The sequence below is a fragment of the Polyodon spathula genome, chromosome 4, assembly GCF_017654505.1.
Source record: "Polyodon spathula isolate WHYD16114869_AA chromosome 4, ASM1765450v1, whole genome shotgun sequence".
Classification (NCBI taxonomy): domain Eukaryota; kingdom Metazoa; phylum Chordata; class Actinopteri; order Acipenseriformes; family Polyodontidae; genus Polyodon; species Polyodon spathula.
Genome location: NC_054537.1, coordinates 45,342,422 through 45,364,753, shown reverse-complemented (window position 1 = coordinate 45,364,753; position 22,332 = coordinate 45,342,422). Strand labels below are relative to the sequence as shown.

General features: G+C 37.2%; 1 protein-coding gene across 1 annotated transcript; it reads left to right on the top strand.

Annotated features, from left to right (window-relative positions):
* The first annotated feature begins 1,442 nt into the window (after positions 1-1,442).
* LOC121314581 (vacuolar protein sorting-associated protein 4B-like) lies at positions 1,443-21,341 on the top strand. Its single transcript, XM_041247999.1, has 11 exons — positions 1,443-2,061; positions 3,690-3,801; positions 7,533-7,680; positions 7,864-7,922; positions 10,338-10,457; positions 11,728-11,884; positions 13,044-13,192; positions 15,962-16,043; positions 19,089-19,308; positions 19,652-19,792; positions 20,344-21,341. Exons 1-11 carry the CDS (start codon positions 2,038-2,040, stop codon positions 20,443-20,445), a joined length of 1,314 nt encoding a protein of 437 aa, XP_041103933.1. The 5' UTR covers positions 1,443-2,037; the 3' UTR covers positions 20,446-21,341.
* The last annotated feature ends 991 nt before the right edge of the window (positions 21,342-22,332 follow it).

Here is a 22,332-nt window from a genome sequence, read left to right as displayed (position 1 = left end):
ACCGGCCTCTTACTGAGCAAGGGGGTTGGTAACGACTCTGCATGACAACCCAAAGCACACAGCCAAAGCTACACTGGAGTAGCTAAAAAACAAAAAGGAAAATGTCTTTGAGTGGCCCAGTCAGAGCCCCGACCTAAATCCAATCGAAAATTTGTGGCATGATTTGAAGATTGCTGTCCATCAACGCTACCCAAGGAACTTGACAGAGCTTGAACAGTTTTAATATATAATTTTTTTCCCCTTAACAGTGTGGAGTATGGAGTGTAGATTAAGTGGGAAAAAAAATCCTCATTTAAATGCATGAAACTCTGAGGCACTGACACAACAAAATGTGAAAAAAGTTCAAGGGGGTGTAGACTTTCTATATATCTCCCCATTATTATACATGACTTTATAATCTACACAACCAATTTTACATTAAAATATTAAACACATTTGCACAATCGTGCTGTTTTTATGATTTACAATTCTGTTTTTGACACCAACAACTCTATTTTTAATATCAACAATTGTATTTCCGATATCAAAAATGCATGCTAATGAACATCCGGGTTCAGTTTTGGACTTCAACAACACATACTAATAAAACGGAGACTTCCGGTCGACACATTTATAAGCACATTATCCTGGGTATGCCAAGAATGCCATGGCCGATAGTGTTGATAATGTTTCTGCTGTATTAAGGTGCGTTTTTTCATCTATAGAACGGGCCACGACGGACATGTCTAACAACAACGAAGCATCAGAGTTAGTGACTTTAACACGCAGGTATTTTCAAAGACGTTGAAAAAGTGATTTACCAATTTATTGTATGGTCATAACGCATTGTATAACCTATATATTAAAAAAAAAAAAAAAAAAAAAAAAAAAAACATTTTCTGCATTCAAAATGCTTTAGCTGAACATTACTGCTTCCGTCTTAATTATCTGAAACTACATAAGCCTTGCGAGTTCCAATCCTGCCTGGAAGTGCATTTTCTATGAATTGCTCTTAAAACATTGTCCATGTCACGAGAATTCTCAGACATTTTGCCAAACACAAAACAGACATTCAGACCAGGTGTAATTCATCACCTAATTAGTATGTATTTTTTATATCAAGAATTCAAACTGGATGCTCATTAGTATGCATTTTTTATATCAAGAATTCAAACCGGATGCTCACTAGTATGCATTTTTGATATCAAGAATGGCATTTTTGCTATCAAGAATTGTATTTTTGATATCAAGAACTGTATTTTTAACATACAAATGTGATTACAATACTGATATAAAAAAATGCCATTCTTGATATCATAAATACAATTACTGATATCAAAAATGCCATTCATAACATCAATAATGCCAATCTTGATATCAGCAATTGAGGATTAAATGTTAAAACGGCTTGCCATACGTCTGTGCCTACTGCAACAGACAGCGACTACACAAGTGCGCACCATTTTTTCATAAAGCAAACTAAACTATTTTAAGGTCTGAAACCGCTTTAAGTGAATCAGCGATACGGCTTGCCTGCCCACCAGCTCGTGACACGGGATACGGATCACATGACTTGAAACGTCATTCGAAAACTCTCTATAAGTAACTAACTTCAGACCAGTTAGCGACCATAATATTCCCAACCACAAACCAATGTGTCTCCCCATAGCTGCTATCTCCAATCAGCGCAACTGAATCATAAACATCCTTTACACTTCAAAAGCATGTGATTGGCAATGTGTTTTCTATTTATCCTTTCACGGTTCCAAGTCTCCCCTCGGTCTTTTCTTCTTGTTGTTTTTACAATGCGTCTGTCCCTGCAGAACCATCCCTCGACTCGTCACAGCAGCTAGGTGTGTAAGGATCACGTGGGCTCAGCAGACGGAAGTGACATCCGACATCTTGATGCGGAAGAGTTTTGTTTCTGTGCTTATCTAACTATCAGAAGGAAACAAAATAAAGAAAGAACGGCGACAGAATTACATGTTAAACGTTAAGATCGTTTTAATATAATAGGTGTTACTTGTTGAATCGCTCGTCGCTTCACTCTCAGCACCCATGGCTGCCAATGGCAACTTACAGGTAAGGAGTAAGAAAAGCAATAATAATAACAGCGCTCACTGGGAGGGGGTAAGGAAAGGGTTCTAAGGAGACATCCCTTCTGCTGATTTTTATTAAATTTTTAACGTTTTTAATATTAAATCAATTACTTTTATCCACGATTCTGCCAGAAAATATGTCGCACCACGCTATTTATGTATTGTTTGTTTACTTCTTTGTTAGCTTAGTTAGTGAATGTACAATTCTTTGTTCCTGTATTTTTAAAATATACAATAAGAAAACGTGTTCATATGTGTATAGAGAGTACTGGTGAACCAACTTCCAAAAAGATAAACAAAAAGTGGAAATACCGGTACAGGTCGAGTAAGTGGTACGCGTACCAAAACTTGACCCGTGTAACGTCAGAAAATGGCACGCTGTTAATGCTGCGATTGACTACTGCACAAATCACTACGAACAAGAAACTAGCTCATCCACAAAATCGTATATGTTTACCATTTAGATAACCCAATAGCGTACGATACACGTTAACATCCACACACGCAAAAACACAAAGCTCTACCAAATTTCTCATCCTCGAGCTTTACTATGTTAATATTTTTTTAAAAAAAATACCAAAATTCTAAACTTCTTTACAACAAATATAGTAATTACAGCCGTACGTACAACTACGGCGCTCGTTGCGCTCGCGCAGCTTCTTTTTTTAAAGCATCCAAACAAAAAAGAAAAGTAGAAAAAAAACAAACAAACAAAAAACCCCGATCATCCTTAAACGGGATATCTCTGGCAAATCATATTTTTAAAACCCTTTTTTTAACCCTTCAGCAGAACTAAGTCATGTTACTCCACCATTCACCTTACCTCATTTATAACACCATGTATTTGTCCATGCGCAACTTCACTCCTTGCTACGTCATTTGTGACTTACTTATAAACTTAACCCTCAATCTAATGTCACCATTAAACTGTTAGTTTCAACACCGTTTGTTTCCCGCCCTATGTCGGCATCTAGTGGTTACTACACTCGACGATAGCGTCTGAATTGAAAGGTAATACGCAGTAATGTTTTCACCTATTATGCATAAATACATAAAATTTCTGTATTTTCCTCACTTTATTTTTCCTAAAATGGCCTGTTAAAGCTTAACAACAAAAATGGTGCAGAATTTGGTAACCACCCAATTTGTTGCTCATCAAATTTACAGCTAAAATTGTGCATCATTAGAAGAAAAATAGACAAAAGAACCTGTGTTTCATAGTTCATTTTAGGCAGTGCCTTGTTTGCATAGTGTGCCATCCTGCTTTACTGAAACTGAGACAGGTAAATGACACAATTAAATAGTTTGTCAACAGAATTGCCATTTTGAGGTTGGGGTACACTGGCTCATAAAACTGAAAATCACAATAGTTCATTACAGAATGTAATGCAATTTAAGTTTAAAAAAAAAAAAAAAAAGGCAGTTTATTTTGCTGTTAATAGTACCAGGGTCTTTTTTTTTGTTTTTTGTGAGGATGTGCTGTATGTTACACTAAGTTAATGCTGATTACTCAATTTTGTTTTGAGCCACCACCATTACCTAAGTGTAACACACGTTTTTCAGGGGATGTATGTTACTCATATTTGTTTCTGTATTGCTATTTTATTTCAGAAAGCTATAGACCTTGCTAGCAAGGCTGCTCTAGAAGACAAAGCAGGAAATTATGAAGAAGCCCTTCGTTTATACCAACATGCAGTGCAGTACTTTCTACATGTAGTGAAATGTGAGTATTTCTTCTTTTTCTTCTTCTTAGTGAAATGTATTAGAAGAAGTCTTCTTCTTCATTATTATTATTTATTTATTTATTTATTTATTTATTTACTTACTATGTTAATTCTAGATGTTCCTAGACATATTTTCATCTGGTTGGATCTTAGTTGGAAAGGGAGTAATCTTAGTATGTTATCTGCAATAACTAATGATCTAGTCTGCTTTGAGCATGTTATATTAGTATTTTGAAGAAAATTCCAGTACTGCACATGACATAGCATTAGTTCCAGCTAAACTCTGTAGATCTTTTGCTAAAAAAAAAAAAATGGCCAAAATGGTTTAATAGACAAATTAAAAAAAATATTCAGAGAAAAAAGGCACTTTACAGAGCGTTTAAAAGGGACCAAAAACCAAGTACACAGAAAGAGTACTTGCAACTGCAAGCAAATGTCAAAAAGGAACATTTCTAGCTCTCTCTAAAACGGGCTAAAACCAGTTCTAAAAAGGAGGATACAGACAACATGCCCCACATGTCGACCTGTTCCTATCCAGTTTTAAATAACTTTAGCATAAGAGGCAGAAGTGTTAAAGGGACCAACAAACAAATCCCCAGGGCCGGATAAGATCCTCCCAGTAGTACTTCAAGAAATGAAAAGGTTAGTTACAAACCGCTAACCAAGATCATGCAAGAGTCTCTTGAGACAGGGGTTATACTGACAGACTGGAGAATTGCAAACGTAATACCGATCCACAAAAATGGAGACAAAACCGAACCAGGTAACTACAGACCAATAAGCCTGACTTGTATTATATGTAAACTTATGGAAACTATAATAAGATCCAAAATGGAAAATTATCTATATGGTAACAGTATCCTGGGAGACGATCAACATGGTTTTAGGAAAGGGAGATCATATCTAACTAACTTGCTTGACTTTTCTGATGATGCAACTTTGACAATGGATAATTGTAAAGCATATGATATGGTTTATTTAGATTTCTAGAAAGCTTTTGACAAAGTCCAGCATAAAAGATTAATTCTCAAACTGAATGCAGTAGGGATTCAAGGAAATGCATACACATGGGAGTGATAACATGTAGAAAATAGAAAGTACTGATTAGAGGAGAAACCTCAAAATGTAGTAAGGTAACCAGTGGAGTACCACAGGGATCAGTATTATGTAATTTGCTATTCCTAATCTACATTAATGATTTGGATTCTGGTATAGGAAGCAAACTTTTTAAATTTGCAGACGACACAAAAAAGTAGGAGTGGCAAACACCATTGCAGCAGCTATAAAAAATATATACAGTGCCTTGCAAAAGTATTCAGACCCCTGACCAATTCTCCTATATTACCGAATTACAAATGGTACGTTGAAATTTCGTTCTGTTTGATATTTTATTTTTAAACACTGAAACTCAGAATTAATTATTGTAAGGTTACATTGGTTTTATGTTGGGGAAATATTTTTAAGAAAAATAAAAAACTGAAATATCTTGCTTGCATAAGTGTTCAACCCCTGTGCTGTGGAAGCTCCCAGTTTGCACCGATGAAAGAAATTGCCCTAACGAGGACACAATTACCTTGCCATTGGCCTCCACCTGTGAACCATTAAAGTTGCTGTCACATTTTCTGGATAAAAACCCCACTGTTGAAGGATCATTGGTAAGGCTGTGAATCTGAAGGAAAATAGAAGACCAAAGAGCATTCTACAGAAGTTAGAGATAAAGTAATACAAATGCATAGATTAGGGAAAGGGTACAAAATAATATCCAAGTGTTTGGATATCCCAGTGAGCACAGTTGGATCAATAATCAGGAAGTGGAAGCTGCATCACACCACCCAGGCACTGCCAAGAAAAGGCCATCCCTCAAAACTCATTGCTCAAACAAGAAGGATATTTGTGAGAGAAGCCACAGAGAGGCCAACAATCACTTTGAAGGAGCTACAGAGTTTAGTGGCTGGGAGTGGAGTAATGGTGCACCAGTCAACCATATCAAGAGCTCTGCATAACGCGGGCCTGTATGGGAGGGTGGCAAGAAACAAGCTGTTACTCAAAAAGTACCATCTGAAAGCACGTCTGGAGTTTGCCAGAAAGCATGAGAGTGACCCAGCTGTGATGTGGGAAAAGGTTTTGTGGTCAGATGAGACCAAGATAGAGCTTTTTGGCCAAAACTCAAAGCACTATGTGTGGCGCAAACCTAACACTGCCCATGCCTCAAGACGCATCATCCCTACAGTGAAGTATGGTGGTGGCAGTATCATGCTGTGGGGATGCTTCTCATCAGCAGGGAGTGGGCATCTTGTTACAATTGAAGGAAGAATGGATGGAGCAAAATACAGTAAAATACTGCAAGAGAATCTGCTTCAGTCCACTAAAAAACTGAAGCTTGGGAGGAAATTCACCTTTCAGCAGGGCAGTGATCCCAAGCACAAGGCCAAAGCAACATTGGAGTGGCTCAAGAACAAAAAGGTGAATGTCCTATAGTGGCCCAGTCAAAGTCCTGATCTCAATCCCATTGAGAATCTGTGGCACTATTTGAAAATTGTGGTCCACAAGTGTCATCCAAACAACCTGAACAACCTGGAGCAAATCTGCCAAGAAGAATGGGCCAAAATCACTCTGACACTGTGTGCAAAGCTGGTACATACTTACCCCAAAAGACTTAAAGCTGTTATTGCTGCGAAAGGTGGCTCTACCAAATATTAATGTGTGGGGGTTGAATACTTATGCAAACAAGATATTTCAGTTTTTTATTTTTCTTAAATATTTCCCAACATAAAACCAATGTCACCTTACAATAATTGATTTTGAGTTTCAGTGTTTTAAAATAGAATATCGAACAGAATGAAATTTCAGTGTACCATTTGTAATTCAATAATATGAGAGAATTGGTCAGGGGTCTGAATACTTTTGCAAGGCACTGTATATAGCAGGGTTCAACATCAACTATGGCCTGGCGGCCTGGGGCTTGTAGAGATCGCAGTTTTAAGTAATTACAAAGATGAACATTTAGAGTGGAGGCTTCATCTGGTTCCATTATGACAGTAAAAAAAAAAGTAATGTTCTGCCTTATTTGGCGTTAGTTTCCCAGGCTTGCCAGTAAAACAGCAGCTTTGTTGTGAATTCAACATTTTGTTTACATCATATCCAGTCTCGCAGTAAGATGTTCCGATCGACACCCAGATATGCGATCGAATTGTCTAACTTTTTGATTTGGGATCCGATGTGTTCAGGTCAAAAATGCCATTCACACTCTTTCCAGTTGGTAGCAGTCAGCAAGACTGGCACTGACTTGGGAGAGGCTACACAAGCAACAACGATCTCAGAAGGGTTATTATTATTTTGTATTATGAATATTGTTTTAATAGTGTTTATTATTAGGACTAGGGATAGACATTTCAAATAGTTTCATATTTGAATACACAGGGTGCACATTTTTGTGTATTCAGTTACCCGAACTCTGGTCCCTAGCGCTCCCAAAAGTAAAAGGCAAATGTGTGTGTACAAGCAGACAGCATAACAGTGTAAGCCGGTAAACTTTAGTTAGGTTCACAAGGTGTAGCAACAGTGTTTCTTTATTCAGTACCCTATTTCATTAGGCTGAAGTTTTTCCTTTTGTTTACTGAATTAAAATACAGATCTCAATAAGCAACAACACCACAGCGCGTATCTCTTCCAATTAAAGCAACAGTACCATAATAACACCTATCCTATATTTTGTTGTTTTTCTTTTTAGATGAAGCACAGGGTGACAAAGCCAAACAGAGCATCAGAGGAAAATGTGCAGAATACCTGGACAGAGCTGAAAAACTAAAAGAGTACTTGAAAAAGAAGGAAAAGGCTCCAGCTAAGCCTGTAAAAGAATCACAGTCAGATGAAAAAGGGTAGGAAGTCATATTATCTTTGTGGGTCAGCCCCTTGTGTCCTGTGGGCTCAGCAAGTTTCTCATAGAGTTTTAGCATACCACTTGTTTTATTTACATTTTCTAAAACCCTTGTCCTGGCTAAATTTGTACTACCCCAAGAAATGCAGCACTATTAGACTCTTATTTGTTTTACTGTGTTTAGGAATGAAAGTGACGAAGATGGTGACCCAGAGAAAAAGAAGCTCCAAAACCAGCTCCAAGGTATACATTCCCTGTACGGTACAAGTTACCACGGGAAAGGGTTTTGTTTACGGCCAGCCTCATGAGTGAAATAAACACAGCACCACATGAAAGCTCATGCACTATTCTGTTTAAGTAAGGTACATTGATTGAAAAGATGTTGAATTTTGGGAAAATGCCTTGTCATTCTGTCACTGGATTTGAATAAGTTGAGCTCTGTAGTGTTGAATTAAAAAAAGTTATTCAACACTATAATCTTTTACCAGTTGTGGTATAAATCATATGAATGCAAATCCATTTTTAAACAACTCATATAATAGATAGAGAGAGAGAGAGAGAGAGAGAGAGAGAGAGAGAGAGAGAGAGAGAGAGAGAGAGAACTGAGCAAAAGTTTTAGGCAGGTGTGAAAAAATGCTGTAAAGTAAGAATGCTTTCAAAAATAGACATGCTAATAGTTTATATTTATTAATTAACTAAATGCAAAGTGAGTGAACAGAAGAAAAATCTAAAGCAAATCCATATTTGGTGTGACCACCCTTTGCCTTCAAAACAGCATCAATTCTTCTATGTACACTTGCACAAAGTCAGGGATTTTTTAGGCATATAGTCAGGTGTATGATTAAACAATTATACCAAACAGGTGCTAATGATCATCAATTCAATATGTAGGTTGAAACACAATCATTAACTGAAACAGAAACAGCTGTGTAGGAGGAATAAAACTGGGTGAGGAACAGCCAAACTAACAAGGTAAGGTTGCTGAAGACAGTTTACTGTCAAAAGTCATACACCATGGCAAGACTGAGCACAGCAACAAGACACAAGGTAGTTATACTGCATCATCAAGGTCTCTCCCAGGCAGAAATTTCAAGGCAGACAGGAGTTTCCAGATGTGGTCCAAGCTGTTTTGATGAAGCACAAAGAAACAGGCTACATTGAGGTTCGTAGACACAGAAGTCGGCCAAGGAAACTTACTGCAGCAGATGAAAGACGCATCATGCTTACTTCCCTTTGGAAGATGTCCAGCAGTGCCATCAGCTCAGAATTGGCAGAAAACAGTGGGACTCTGGTACACCCATCTACTGTCCGGAGAAGTCTGGTCAGAAGTGGCCTTCATGGAAGACTTGCGGCCAAAAAGCCATAACTCCAACGTGGAAACAAGGCCAAGCGACTCAACTATGCACGAAAACACAGTAACTGGGGTGCAGAAAAATGGCAGCAGGTGCTGTGGACTGATGAGTCAAAATTTGAAATATTTGGCTGTAACAGAAGGCAGTTTGTTTGCCGAAGGGCTAGAAAGCAGTACACGAATAAGTGTCTATAGGCAACAGTGAAGCATGGTGGAGGTTCCTTGCAAGTTTGGGGCTGCATTTCTGCAAATGGAGTTGGGGATTTGGTCAGAATTAATGGTCTCCTCAATGCTAAGAAGTACAGGCAGATACTTATCCATCATGCAATACCATCAGGGTGGCATCTGATTGGCCCCAAAATTCTGCAGCATGACAACGACCCCAAACATGCAGCGAAAGTCATTAAGATCTATCTTCAGCGTAAAGAAGAACAAGGAGTCCTGGAAGTGATGGTATGGCCCCCACAGAGCCCTGATCTCAACATCATCGAGTCTGTCTGGGATTACATGAAGAGAGAGAAGCAACTGAGGCTGCCTAAATCCACAGAAGAACTGTGTTGATATATGTATATATTCACATACACACATTACACACAGTCAATTATCTGAACTAATTGGGGCTGATACTAGTTTGCATAATCTATTTGTATGGATAATTGACCAGGTATTAATAACAATTACTGTACCTTTATTAATATGTAGAATAAAGTTAACATACACAAGTACCTACTGATGATATATAGCTAGTAAAATATTATATCATATTAAGCATGCACGTATTACAAAGCTTTACAATTCAATAAATTAATGCAATTCAGTAAAACTAACACCTACAGTTAAGGTAATGAAATACTGTATTAAACGTACCATATACCAAACTTTGAAAATCATCAAAGGCTGCAATTCAGTACAACCTTAACACATTACAGAACTTTAGGAATCCTTAAACTTCAAAAAATTGTGCTCAATACACCACACGTAATTCATTACGTGATTACAGGTGCAGTCGATTGACTGGACAGTACGTTTGATCAAAGATGGGATAATTGACTCTCTACTGTGTGTGTGTCTAACATATATATATATATATATATATATATATATATATATATATATATATATATATATATATATGATCACAGTACTGTAATTTATATATTATACAACACACTTATTAGCAGAAAAATATATACTTTCCATAGTGCCTGGAAAGGAAAAACAATTTAATTGTTTTGTAAACCCCAATGTGTTTTGCCTAAAAGCTTTGTCTATTTTTTGCATAATTATACCTTATACTTGTATTGCAGGCGCCATAGTTATGGAGAAGCCCAATGTACAATGGAGTGATGTAGCTGGTCTGGAGGGTGCCAAAGAGGCACTGAAAGAGGCTGTGATTTTGCCCATTAAATTTCCACATCTCTTCACAGGTAAATAAAGATTTTTAAGTGAACTGTACTTGCATATGTAAATACATACAAGATTGGTGCTTTCTGGGGAAATGTAGAGTACACTAAATTAAAATGTGTCTTAAGGGCTATGCACACCAGACGTGAGCAAGTGAATTCGAGGCAAAGAAAGTATGCACACCGGGAGCGAAGTGAACGACACGAGTACAGCATGAGTACATAAAAAAGACGACAACTCTAGCTAGTCATGAAAAGTAAATGCTGTCTCCTTTTGTGGAGATAAAATAAATACAACAAAGAAATAGAGTGTGGGTACACAACACACTAAAAAAAAAAAGGAAATTTAAGAGTGACTGTTTATATGTGATCTGGTATCCCTCCCAACTGGATGACCGAGCAAGAAGGAGACGGATCAGAGAGACTACCAAGAGGATAATGGCAACTTTGCAAGAGCTACAGGCTTTTATGGCCAAGACTGATGAACGTGTGCATGTGACAAAAATATCCCAAGCACTCCACAAATCTGGCCTGTATGGTAAAATGGCAAGAAAGAAGCCATTACTCAAGAAAGACCATCTTGAATCTTGTTTTGAAGTATGCAAAAAAACACTTAGGCGATTCAGTAGCCATGTTTTGTGGTTTGACGAAACTAAAATGGAACTTTTTGGTCTAAATGCAAACCATTATGTTGGCGCAAACCCAACACAGCGCATTACCCTACTGTGAAGCCTGGTGGTGGCAGCATCGTGTTATGGGGATGTTTCTCATCGGCATGGACTGGGGCACTTGTCAGGATACAACAAAATGTGAAAATAGCTCAAGGGGGTGTATACTTTCTATTGGCACTGTATGTGTGTGTGTGTATGTATGTGTATATATATATATATATATATATATATATATATATATATATATATATATATATATGTATATGTATGTGTGTATATATATAATGACTCAAATCTCTGGATTTCAAGCCATTCATTCAGTTAGTGTTGCTTTTTCTTGGTTATTTAATCTGTTGTCCCCACCCTTTTTAAATGGCTTTTATACTAACAACCAAGTGACCCTGGTAGGTGCAAGTGTAACAGTTAACCTGATAATAAGGCATAGAAACTGCTAACTTTCTTTTTAACCAAAAAATATATAAGATATTGTTTTTAAAATGCATATACATTTTTATTTCTTTTTGCAAAACTTTCATGTAGTTAATGGATGTTCAACATGAGTTACGGTTTTATTTTGTTTGTTACAATTACTTTAAATTTAATTCAACCTTTAACTTGGTCAGGCAAAAGAACTCCATGGAGAGGGATTCTCTTGTTTGGCCCACCTGGAACTGGAAAGTCCTACCTGGCCAAAGCTGTGGCAACAGAAGCCAACAATTCCACATTCTTCTCTGTATCTTCCTCGGATCTGGTGTCAAAGTGGCTCGGTGAAAGTGAAAAGTAAGTACCTGTTGCAGATTAACCTGTAACGCTTCCCTAAATGGGAGTGTGGTACAGATTTTACATAGACCCATTTCAATAAGAGAAGCCTTTTAAAGGTTTTATTTTTTTTTTTTTTTGCGCTTGCAGATAGACCGTTCGAGTAAGGCTCTGTATCAAAGTATCATTTTAAACCTTTATTCTGCAGCATTTATTTATTTTTTTTAAATCTGCATACACTTCAATGTAAAGGACAAAAAAAAGAAATCTATAGCAAAATAGAAAGCTTTATTTGAGCTAATAAGAGGTAAACAATTGTATCTGAAATAGGTTGCTATCAAAGGCAATTGGAATAATTTCATTTAGGTGAAAGGGGAATACCCCTCATATGGGAAAAGACTTTACATTGTTGTTGTTTGATATATAGTCAACTCTCATTAAGAATAACTCAGATGAAACACATTTCCTGATGCTACAAATGTTCTACGTGGTCCTGGCCAAATTTAGCGGTCGCTTATTGTAGATTACGTCTTATAATATAAATTCACTCAACATGAATTTCCTGTTTTATGAATATTATTTTGGAGCCCCCCCAAGGAAGAACATTTTTAATAAAATGAATTGCCCAATTTTAATCAGCAGTGTGTAATTGGGAAATGTATTAACTAGATTAGCACCTCTGTGCTGTATGTTAGTGCTGTCCTGTGATGCATTTCAAGTTGCCATAGTGCTCACGCATCAATTCTGTGAATAATGTACCATCGTACAAGAAAAAGTAAGATGTTGCTGCAAATTTCAACATTGCCACAAACACTTTATCAATCAATCAGAAAAACCAAGATACAATAATACAGGCCTACTTTGGATTTTCTCAGCACCTTGATGTTGAGGACACCTTGCTTTTTGGTTTAAAAATGTCTGCGATCAGAATAGGACACGCAGGTTTCAAGTTGCAGTGTATACTTTTTAAAAGGTCACTTACAACTGTATTTTCAATAAAATGCACAGTACTTTTCAATTTAGAGTACTTTTTTTTATTGTACTGTAATTCAAATAAAATTTCAGTGTTACAGTAACTTCAATAAAAACTGACAGTATGCATTTAGACTCCTGATAATAAGAATTAATGATAATTGCTGGTCCCTTGAAATTCATATTAATGTATTTATTTTTTTCTCAGGCTGGTAAAGAACCTGTTCCAACTGGCTAGAGAGAATAAGCCCTCTATTATCTTCATTGATGAAATTGATTCCCTGTGTGGATCCAGGAGTGAAAATGAAAGTGAGGCTGCAAGGCGCATTAAAACAGAATTTCTTGTTCAGATGCAAGGTAAGACAAATAGTGTTTTCTATTGTGTATGTAAGAAATAATCCACCACAGGATGTGCAGTAAGGCTTATGTTACGCATGCCTAGGTGCATTGAGACACAAGGCCATAGATATGCCTTACCGTACACCCTGGAGTGGGTTATTGCGCATATAAAATGTCTCTGTTTTATAAAAAGAAAACAAAAGGCAGTAGCATTTTAAAAGTTAAATTAAGTTTTATATAATGTATAAAACAAAATAGTTCTATACTGTCTTTTTAGAAGCTACTAATTGGATGGAAAAACGTATTATTGCTGAGTACATTTAAATAATAATAATTATTATTATTATTATTTTTCCAGAATCTTTTCCAGAATCCCCCAGTCAGTGAGGTAGTTATGCAAAATGTCAACCTGAACAAAACTGCTCACTGCATTATAATTATGGCCTTTCGTTTTTCACAACTTGTTTTTTTTTTTAACCTGCAATTCAGTCCTAAACCTCCAGATGTCTGTGTAGCCACTCCAACTAAACTGATCAAAAGAATAAAAGTAATCAGCCCATAAAATTCTGGCTAATTAGAAAACACCCCCTAATTCCGAGGGACAATTATTGCCATTCTAGAATGCGTTTAAAGAAAAAGCTTACCTCAAGACTTGCTGTTTTAGAATAAATACAGGCACCAACCTTTTGTTTTTAATATTATATTCAAAGAACAAAATAAAACCACTAAAAACAAAGAAAAAATAAATAAATATACACTGCTTACATATGTTACAGAATCTATCAAATGCCCAGATTCCAGTAAATGGTTAGAATATCTATACTGTTCAGGAGTCAGTGCCAGAAGCTGGAAATCCATTAAAAAAAACATTATCTTCTCTTCTGTTGACAAAATATATTTGTGCCTGGTGAGATCTAGATATCAATGATTTGCTTAAAAGTGTACTGGTAAATTAAAACCTATAAATAATGTGTTTACACTTGTGACAAATGTGACAATATTGACAAAAACTTCCTTTTAGAAATGTTATACGTGCTCACAGCATCTACAGCATTCTTAATCTGCCAATATGTGTTTGTAGTAGTAATGGGATGACCAATTCAAGTGGTTAAAGTAACATAATGAGATGGTTGTTTAATGATTGCTCATTATGTGGCTTACTGTGGAGGCTATATTGACATCTTGGGGCTGTAGGATTAAATTACAGGTGAAAAAATAAGTCGTGGGAGGCTCTCGAGTGTTGCATCAGGTAAAGGCGCTCCCCATGGAGCGCAGGATGTGCCCTATAGCCTGGAGGTTGCCAGTTCGAGTCCAGACTATTCCACTACCAACCGTGGACGAGAGCCCCCAAGGGTCAATGCACAATTGGCAGAGCGTCACCCGGGTGGGGAGGGCTTAGGTCGGCCAGGGTGTCCTCGGCTAACTGTGCACCAGCAACCCCAGTAGATTGGCCAGGCACCTGTGGGCTTGCCTGTAAGCTACCCAGAGCTGCGTTGTTCTCTGACACTATAGCTCTGAGGTGGCTGCATGGTAGGCCTGCAGAGTGGAAGAAAGGTAGATGGGTGACAGCACACTTTTCGGAGGACAGCGTGTGTTTGTCTTCGCTGCTCCTGCATCGTGGCAGGGGTGGCAGCGGTGAGCTGAGCCTAAAAATAATTGGCTATTTCAAATTGGGAGAAAAAAAGGGGTAAAAATCAATTGGCGACTACTGATGTCTGCAATGACTGAAAGGCATTTAACTTTGTATACCATATTCTTGAAAATATGAACATAGCTCTCTGTTTTACGCACGGCCCCTTCTTTAAGATCCAACACAACTGATCTCCACCCCGATTTCAGATCCTGCAGTCCGATGGAATTTGGTACTTATTGTTTGGGGCTTCACAGGATCTATCACTGTGGCCAAGAAGATCAAGATTTTGAGATTGTAAATAAAAAAAAGAATTCACAGCAATTGATTATCATTTAAATGTAACAATTCTATTTCATTTCTGTTGGTGTTTGACTATAAAGAAATATCAAAAGGTTGAATATCTATTTGGCCCCAAGTCCTGAACTGCCAGTATGGCGCAGTGTTTTTTTTTTTTTTTTTTTTTTTTTAAAAAGCTGTTGACCCAGACCTTGATCTCCAGAGGGGAGTCACCCCTAGCCATGCATACGACGATTGTTTCTGCATGGTCATGTGATCTTATTCAGCCAGTCTCTGTGTTCAATTTATCCAAGCCATTTTATCATGAATTGCATATTTGTACAGAACTCTGCAAATCCTTGTTGGCCATTGTACATTGCCTGCACACTTTATCAGAACCTGTCTACTTGATTGGATTTGATATCGCCCTGAACTAGTGATGCAGATTAGATTCATCTTGACATGTGATCCCTACAGCACTATAAACATAAATGGTAGCAAAGTCACCAAAGTAGCAAATAGAATCATGTTGGTAGGCTGTTAAGCGTGACAGCTGTGGCTGCAAACATTTGGTGATGGATACAGAGGCTAGTTGAAAAATTAATGGCTTGAATGGACTAGCATCCTTAAAGACACCTCCCAGTGTCTTGCGCCTACTTTCTATGCCTGTTGTGTCAAGACTATGGTCAGGGCAACATTGGCCCAACTCCATATTAGGTACTTGTCCTAGTAAAGTGGCCAAGTCTCTCCTGGCCATTCAGTGTTTGGTTTAAAGTGCAAATGTATTTAAGCTTTTCATGTCCTTCTCTTATCTGTCAGCAAGTCTCCTGGGATGTATGCTATTCATTAAAGATATGTAACTACTCATTTCTCTCTAGGTGTTGGGGTAGATAATGATGGAGTATTGGTACTTGGGGCTACAAACATTCCATGGACACTAGACTCAGCCATTAGAAGAAGGTAATTTTAATGCTTGGCATCTTTATTTCAGTAGCTAAATCAAATTTAAATATTGAGGTCTTTTGTAAATGCTGTTCTGTTTGTTGGATTGCAGACCATCAAGAGTAAGTTAGTTAAGATACTGTGTGTGACTTTTTTATACTGTATGTGACAGGCAGTGTTGTCTGTTCTTGGTTGTGAGTTTGAGTAAATGACAGCATCATTTAGTTAGATAATCAGAGGGTAAAATGATAGTCAGTAATCGCATGACAAGACTAAGTTCTGTGACTCTGCTTAGCAGCCGACTCGAGGCCTCATGCACTAGGTAACCAGTTTACCACGCAGTATGCCCGTTACTGCCTGTTTTGTACACCTGCTGTATTCACTAACCAGCGGCAAATGAATCACGTGGAAAAAGATACAATTAATGGTAATCCATGGAAATGTATTCAAATTCTCTCCCCTAATACCGTGAGGGAGGGACTTGATATGAAAACCATATTTACTTAATGGTGCTAACTTTCCTAAGTGTCTCAGCGTGTGTTAAGTTTACCGCTTATTGAAACCAGGCGGAGTCTGTCTAAATCACAATATAAATAGAGCAGACCACAAGTAGTGCTCTCTGGGAAACATGATAAACATATATGTCTGCTTTCAGGTACTGTATTTAATTTTTTCCATGATAAACAATTGCCTGTGTTCCACAGAACACTACAAATAAAATGTCAGATATAGACTGCATAGGATGTATTTTGTTGGTTTTGTGGATTAAGTGCAATATTTTAACATACGGTACTCTCGCATGATGTGATTCTGAAAATGCAACTTGCCAAAAGATAATTGCAAGTGAACTGTATTACTGTATTGAACTGTATTAAAGTGAACTGTATTACAAAATCATTTCCTTTATTCCGATTCCAAACGTTTTGCTTTCTCAATGCAAGATGCATTGTAAGAATACACAGTGCTGTATAAAATCCCATGATGTACTGTATTTTTTCCATTATGACGTTGTACTGTTGAAACGGCCAAGAGACAGTTGTGCGTCTCTGAAAAAATGTGCATGTTTGTCATGGAAAAGATAACAGTGAGTACTGTACAAATTGTGACTAGCCTGTGCAGCACATTGAAATCGCCGGATAAGCAGCTGGAAGGTTAAAGTTTCTTAAAAGGAAAAAAAGAAATAAACTCCACACTTGCAATCCCTTTAAAAGAAACACATTATATTTAGCCAGCGTTTCGGTACCGGAGTACCTTCAAAATAAACCAGATGGGATTAATGGTAAACAAACAAATATTCGTTTTCAGTTAATTGCACCGTGTAACAATAATTTTTTTTTTTTATTATACTGTAAATGCAGTATAATCGTAAATCTCAAAAAACTACTCACTTCTAAATCTTTTGTAGTCATTTTTGTATTACTATAGTATAAATACATGTTAATTTGGATTCATATGTTGTTTTTTTCTGACTTTATGTGAACGAAAAGACACACATTTGCCTGTTTTCCCATTGGAAATAGTGATATTTTGAAATATCACTGTCCTGGTCACAAAAGCAAAGTTTGTGGGGAATAATAGCCATTTCCTATACTTTTGAGGCATAAGCAATTAGGAAATAACACTTACTACCCAGGAACAAAAATTGTGTTACATGGTGTTATTTTTTGTTTTTCCGCTTTGACCGTCTCAAAGCAAGACATTCCCGGTGTTACGTAGAATTATGTATCCCTACCGTTTTTGCAGTTTTTCAAAGCTGGACGCGGATGGGCGATATTCCTGTGCCTGAGTCCCGCTGTGTTCTCAAGCACTGCCATTGAGTTCTGCTACAGTTTGCAACAAATATTGAAAACATGACCAAACTAATTCTGTAGCAAAATAAAACAGCACATTTAACACCACTGATTTTCTACAGTACGCTCAGCCTCCTGTGTTGCACAATACATGAAACACTTGATTAAAACTAACCTTATAAAACTGTGTTTTTCTTTTAAAACACATTTTAATTTTATTACATGTAAGTACTGTAAATATGTAAATACTGCTCAGAAACATCAAGCATTCATGAATAGCGATCTTGATCTACGCAGGCGTCAAATCTATGATCTAAGGTGATAAAGAATTCTGTGGGATACAGAAAACTGAGTAACACCAGGCGGCCTCCCCTCATCCTACGGAGACCCACTGAAGATGTAGCTGGTGCCTCCTTGGTCGCTGTCATTATCACAAAGCTGGACTACCTGTCCTTTGAAGTGCCCATATACTAAAATAAAGGGTGTGTAACGCGTGCAGCATTTCGTGGGCTATGATGACTGGCAAATTAATCATTTACCTTGCCTTATCCGTGCATATTATATTAGTGAATAGAGCGGTCACGTCTTCCTTTTTGTGCGGTATGGGTTTCTCTTACCATGCATTATTTCAGGTAATTTACCACCGTTTTAATGCATGAGGCCCTTGGTGCATTGTCCTCCCTAACAAATACAGTAATATGTATGCTACAGCAACAACAAAGGCTTTAAATGAATTAACATTAAAGCATGGGGAAATACCTAAAACAAATTACAGTAATGTAATTGTGTTGTATCTCATTTTTAACATTATCAATTAAAATGGTTTTACTGACATTAAAGGCAACCATTTTGCCATGTACTGTAATGTACAGTGCTTTGATGCATTGCTTGAAAGTTAGGTTGTGTATATGCATTCATGGATAAGCAAATTAACTTTAAAGGAGTATTCTTTTTGCTGTAGACTTTTTTGTGGGTCAGTTTGCATTATTGGTTTGTTTAATGTGAAATCCTTTGACAGTAAAAGGCTTAGTTCTCTGGGAGTGTTTTAAAGAAGGCTGGATCACCATTTCTCCATGTTAAATGAAGGGGGGACTTTCAACTAAAATTACGAGAAAGATTAAATCCATAACAGAAACATGACATATATAATTATTTCTGTGGTACAAATATTAAAATACCATGCTATCCAACTGAATTTAAAGAATTAGTCCATCAGTGTAGTGCCATTCAATTTATATATTAGAAATAAGATATTGTTTTTTTGTTCTTTCAGGTTTGAGAAGCGTATTTACATTCCCCTCCCAGAAGAACATGCCCGTACCTTTGTGTTCAAACTACACATGGGCACCACTCCCACCAGCTTGACTGAAGCAGACTACCACACCCTGGGAAAAAAGACTGAAGGGTACTCTGGAGCTGACGTCAGCATCATCGTGAGAGATGCCCTGATGCAGCCTGTCAGAAAAGTGCAGTCATCCACTCACTTTAAAAAGGTCAGCCTGTTTTGCTTATTTGGTTGATGTGTAGGATTGAGTGGAAGGGACAAGGGTTCCATGTTTTTAAGTGTGCACACTTCAATTAAGTTTACTGTAAGCAAATGTTGAGCCATTCCCTTTTGAACTAAACCACAGACACCAGCCAGTTGAAATTGATGCATAAATGTTGAGCACTGTTTTAGGAATGTGCAGTTTTGTCACACAAGTTCTACGTTTGTTTTATTGTTGCATTAATTGGATCTAAGACCATACTTGAGAATGCAAAACAACTAAGGGTAAAGTTTACTTTATGCAGTTAGCGTACATGTTTATTCTAGTGGCACCGATTTACCTTGTACAGGTACGAGGAGCATCAAGAGATGACCCAAACCAGCAGGTAGAAGACCTCTTGACCCCATGCTCTCCAGGAGATCCCGATGCTATAGAAATGACATGGATGGATGTCCCTGGGGATAAACTTTTGGAGCCAGTTGTTTCCATGGTAATAACTATGTTAATATTCCTTGGTGACAGGGATATAGCAAAGCTACATGTAGACCAGTTGTCTGGCTAGTGCAACGCAGTGAATCTGTTAAGGCTGGGTGTTAAGTCCATTTATCTTGTTGTTTTTATAGAATAGACTGAGTCTACCTAGTGGTAGTTAACATTTTGTACTTTTACTTTGTCTGGACTCAGTGTCTTGTGGTTTAGCAGTTACATGTCAAGTGCTTTGGTATTTGATTTTTAATGTCCAGGATCTTCAGTTAAAAAAATCAGTTACCAGTTTCCTGACTTAAGCCGAATTAGCCAGTAGCCACAGGCTGCTATGGTATGCTGTCAGTGGGAGCCTTGGTTATGTTTTATTTTTGGAAGTGACCTATGTCATAGTTTTGAGGGGTAACAGGTTCTGGAATCCCAATAAAAATGAATGGCAGAGAAATTCCATTTGTAATGTAATGATATACTTGTATTAGTCTATAGCGGTAGGCAGTATTTGATAGTAAAGACCTACTAATTCTGTCAATCTGATTTTTATTTATTTTTCTTATACAGTCTGACATGTTGAGATCCCTTGCAAGCACCAAGCCAACCGTTAACGAGCAGGATCTGGAGAAACTGAAGAAGTTTACAGAGGACTTCGGCCAGGAGGGCTAAACCTAAAAATAAATTTAAAAAATGTATTCATCCTCTCTTACTTTTCTGGTTTCATCTAAATGTGTTATTCCAATACTGAGCAGCTCTCCATAGGACATTCAACTTGACTGATTTGCTAAACCAGTCTTTAGGAGTGGACAAGAGGGGTGTAGCTGTATTTTTCATGTTCCTAATACTCCTTTTGCTAATAGGAGTGTACAATTTCTTTGTTTGTATAAACCTTCAATGGTCATGACCTAAAAAATAAAAATATATACTTTCACTATAGATTTCTTATTAGTGTTGGACTAAAAAAAAAGATATCATGGATATCACAGTATCTGTATTTCACACCTGAAAATGACTCATAGAGAGTGCATCGATAAACAGAAGAGAGTACATATCCATTATTCAGCCCCCAGAATTAAACCAGGGTTTTTTGTAATTGGTATCTACTGCCACCTGTTGAGTACTCCTTGTGGTGGCTTAGAACATGTGCCTTTACTGCAGTTACTACAGACTCTATTTATTATTTTTTTTGTCTAATAGCGAGTAGCATCTTCATTATGTACTCTTCAGTCAGGTTGATATGGAATGTTATCTTTGGAATACTGCATCTTTTAAAGATGGGCACATTTAATTTACAATTGTACTCAATGATTGTACAAGACGACTACTATGCACTGGTGTTTGGTTTTCCTATAAAACTCTGTATCGTTTAAAAAAAAAAAAAAAAAGTATAGCGATCTAGTGTAACATATGAAGTATACTACAAATATATATACGATATGCCTTTAGTGCCCCATGGTAAGAATTACTTCATACAAGAGATGTTAAGAATATCTCAAATCCCAAAACATTCCTTTTTTATCCATTGGTTTTTCATGTATATGTAAATAAAGCTATTACTTATTCAAGCTTCTGTTTCATTTGATGGCATTTTTATATTGAAATGTATATGTCTGATGTAAGTTAGTAAGCATTTGGTCACACTCATTCCTATATCATTAAATCTCCACATTGTTTGCTGAATTATTGCTGTATTAGTAATCAATAAATTACCCACAGACCTCATTTAAACAAAGCTGCTACCTTGAAGCAAATTGTATAATGTAGTCAAATATCTGTGGTTGAACTACAGCATTTGTATCACTCACCGTGATCAAAAGTTTCACTGTGGTCTCGACAAGAAGTTGACCTCCAAAGCAAATATATTAGAAAAACTACAATTCCCGAAATTCTCGTCTGTATAGATAACGTCCCTTTGTCGTCTGCGTCGGAGGAGGAACTTGCGCTCAGAGTGCGTGCGTTCACGATACTTCTTTGCCGGTTAGATTGCAGATAGGGTCTGTGCCTGACGTCACCGGTCTATGCAGATGGAGCTCAGACAGTTTTGGGAGATTTCCCAGGCAAGCATGTGACGTCAGCTGACTGTTGAATTTCTTGAATTCTGATAGCAGAATTATTATTAAGCAATTTTATTTGATATATATATATATATATATATATATATATATATATATATAATATATATAGCAATGCACCTTGCTTTCACCTGCCAGTTGTTTTGGAAATGAATGTCACATGCAGTGCCATAATCAACGTGAAGTTACTGAAATAACTACAAGGAGTTATTTCAGTAACGTCAAGACTGTTTAAAATATGTCGTTGTCATTCGCAATACAGTAGATGTAAATTATACAAACTCATTTTCTGTGTTATTCACACCCCCATCCTAGGTGGCAGTACACATAGCTGCATGGCGTTCTCTACACTCCTCTTGCATTTGGTAGCGCTCATCGGTTGTTTTGAAGACGGATCTGCTCCAGCAAAGACCCTTTTAGAATCTGTGCCAGCTGCGCAGACTTTTCGATTAGTGGATGCGTGACCTCTGTTGTCAGATCCGGC

Coding starts and splice junctions, on each gene's coding strand:
- LOC121314581 (XM_041247999.1), top strand. CDS start 2,038: ATGGCTGCCAATGGCAACTTACAG. Junction 2,062..3,689: donor CTGCCAATGGCAACTTACAG/GTAAGGAGTAAG, acceptor ATTTTATTTCAG/AAAGCTATAGACCTTGCTAG. Junction 7,681..7,863: donor TCACAGTCAGATGAAAAAGG/GTAGGAAGTCAT, acceptor TACTGTGTTTAG/GAATGAAAGTGACGAAGATG.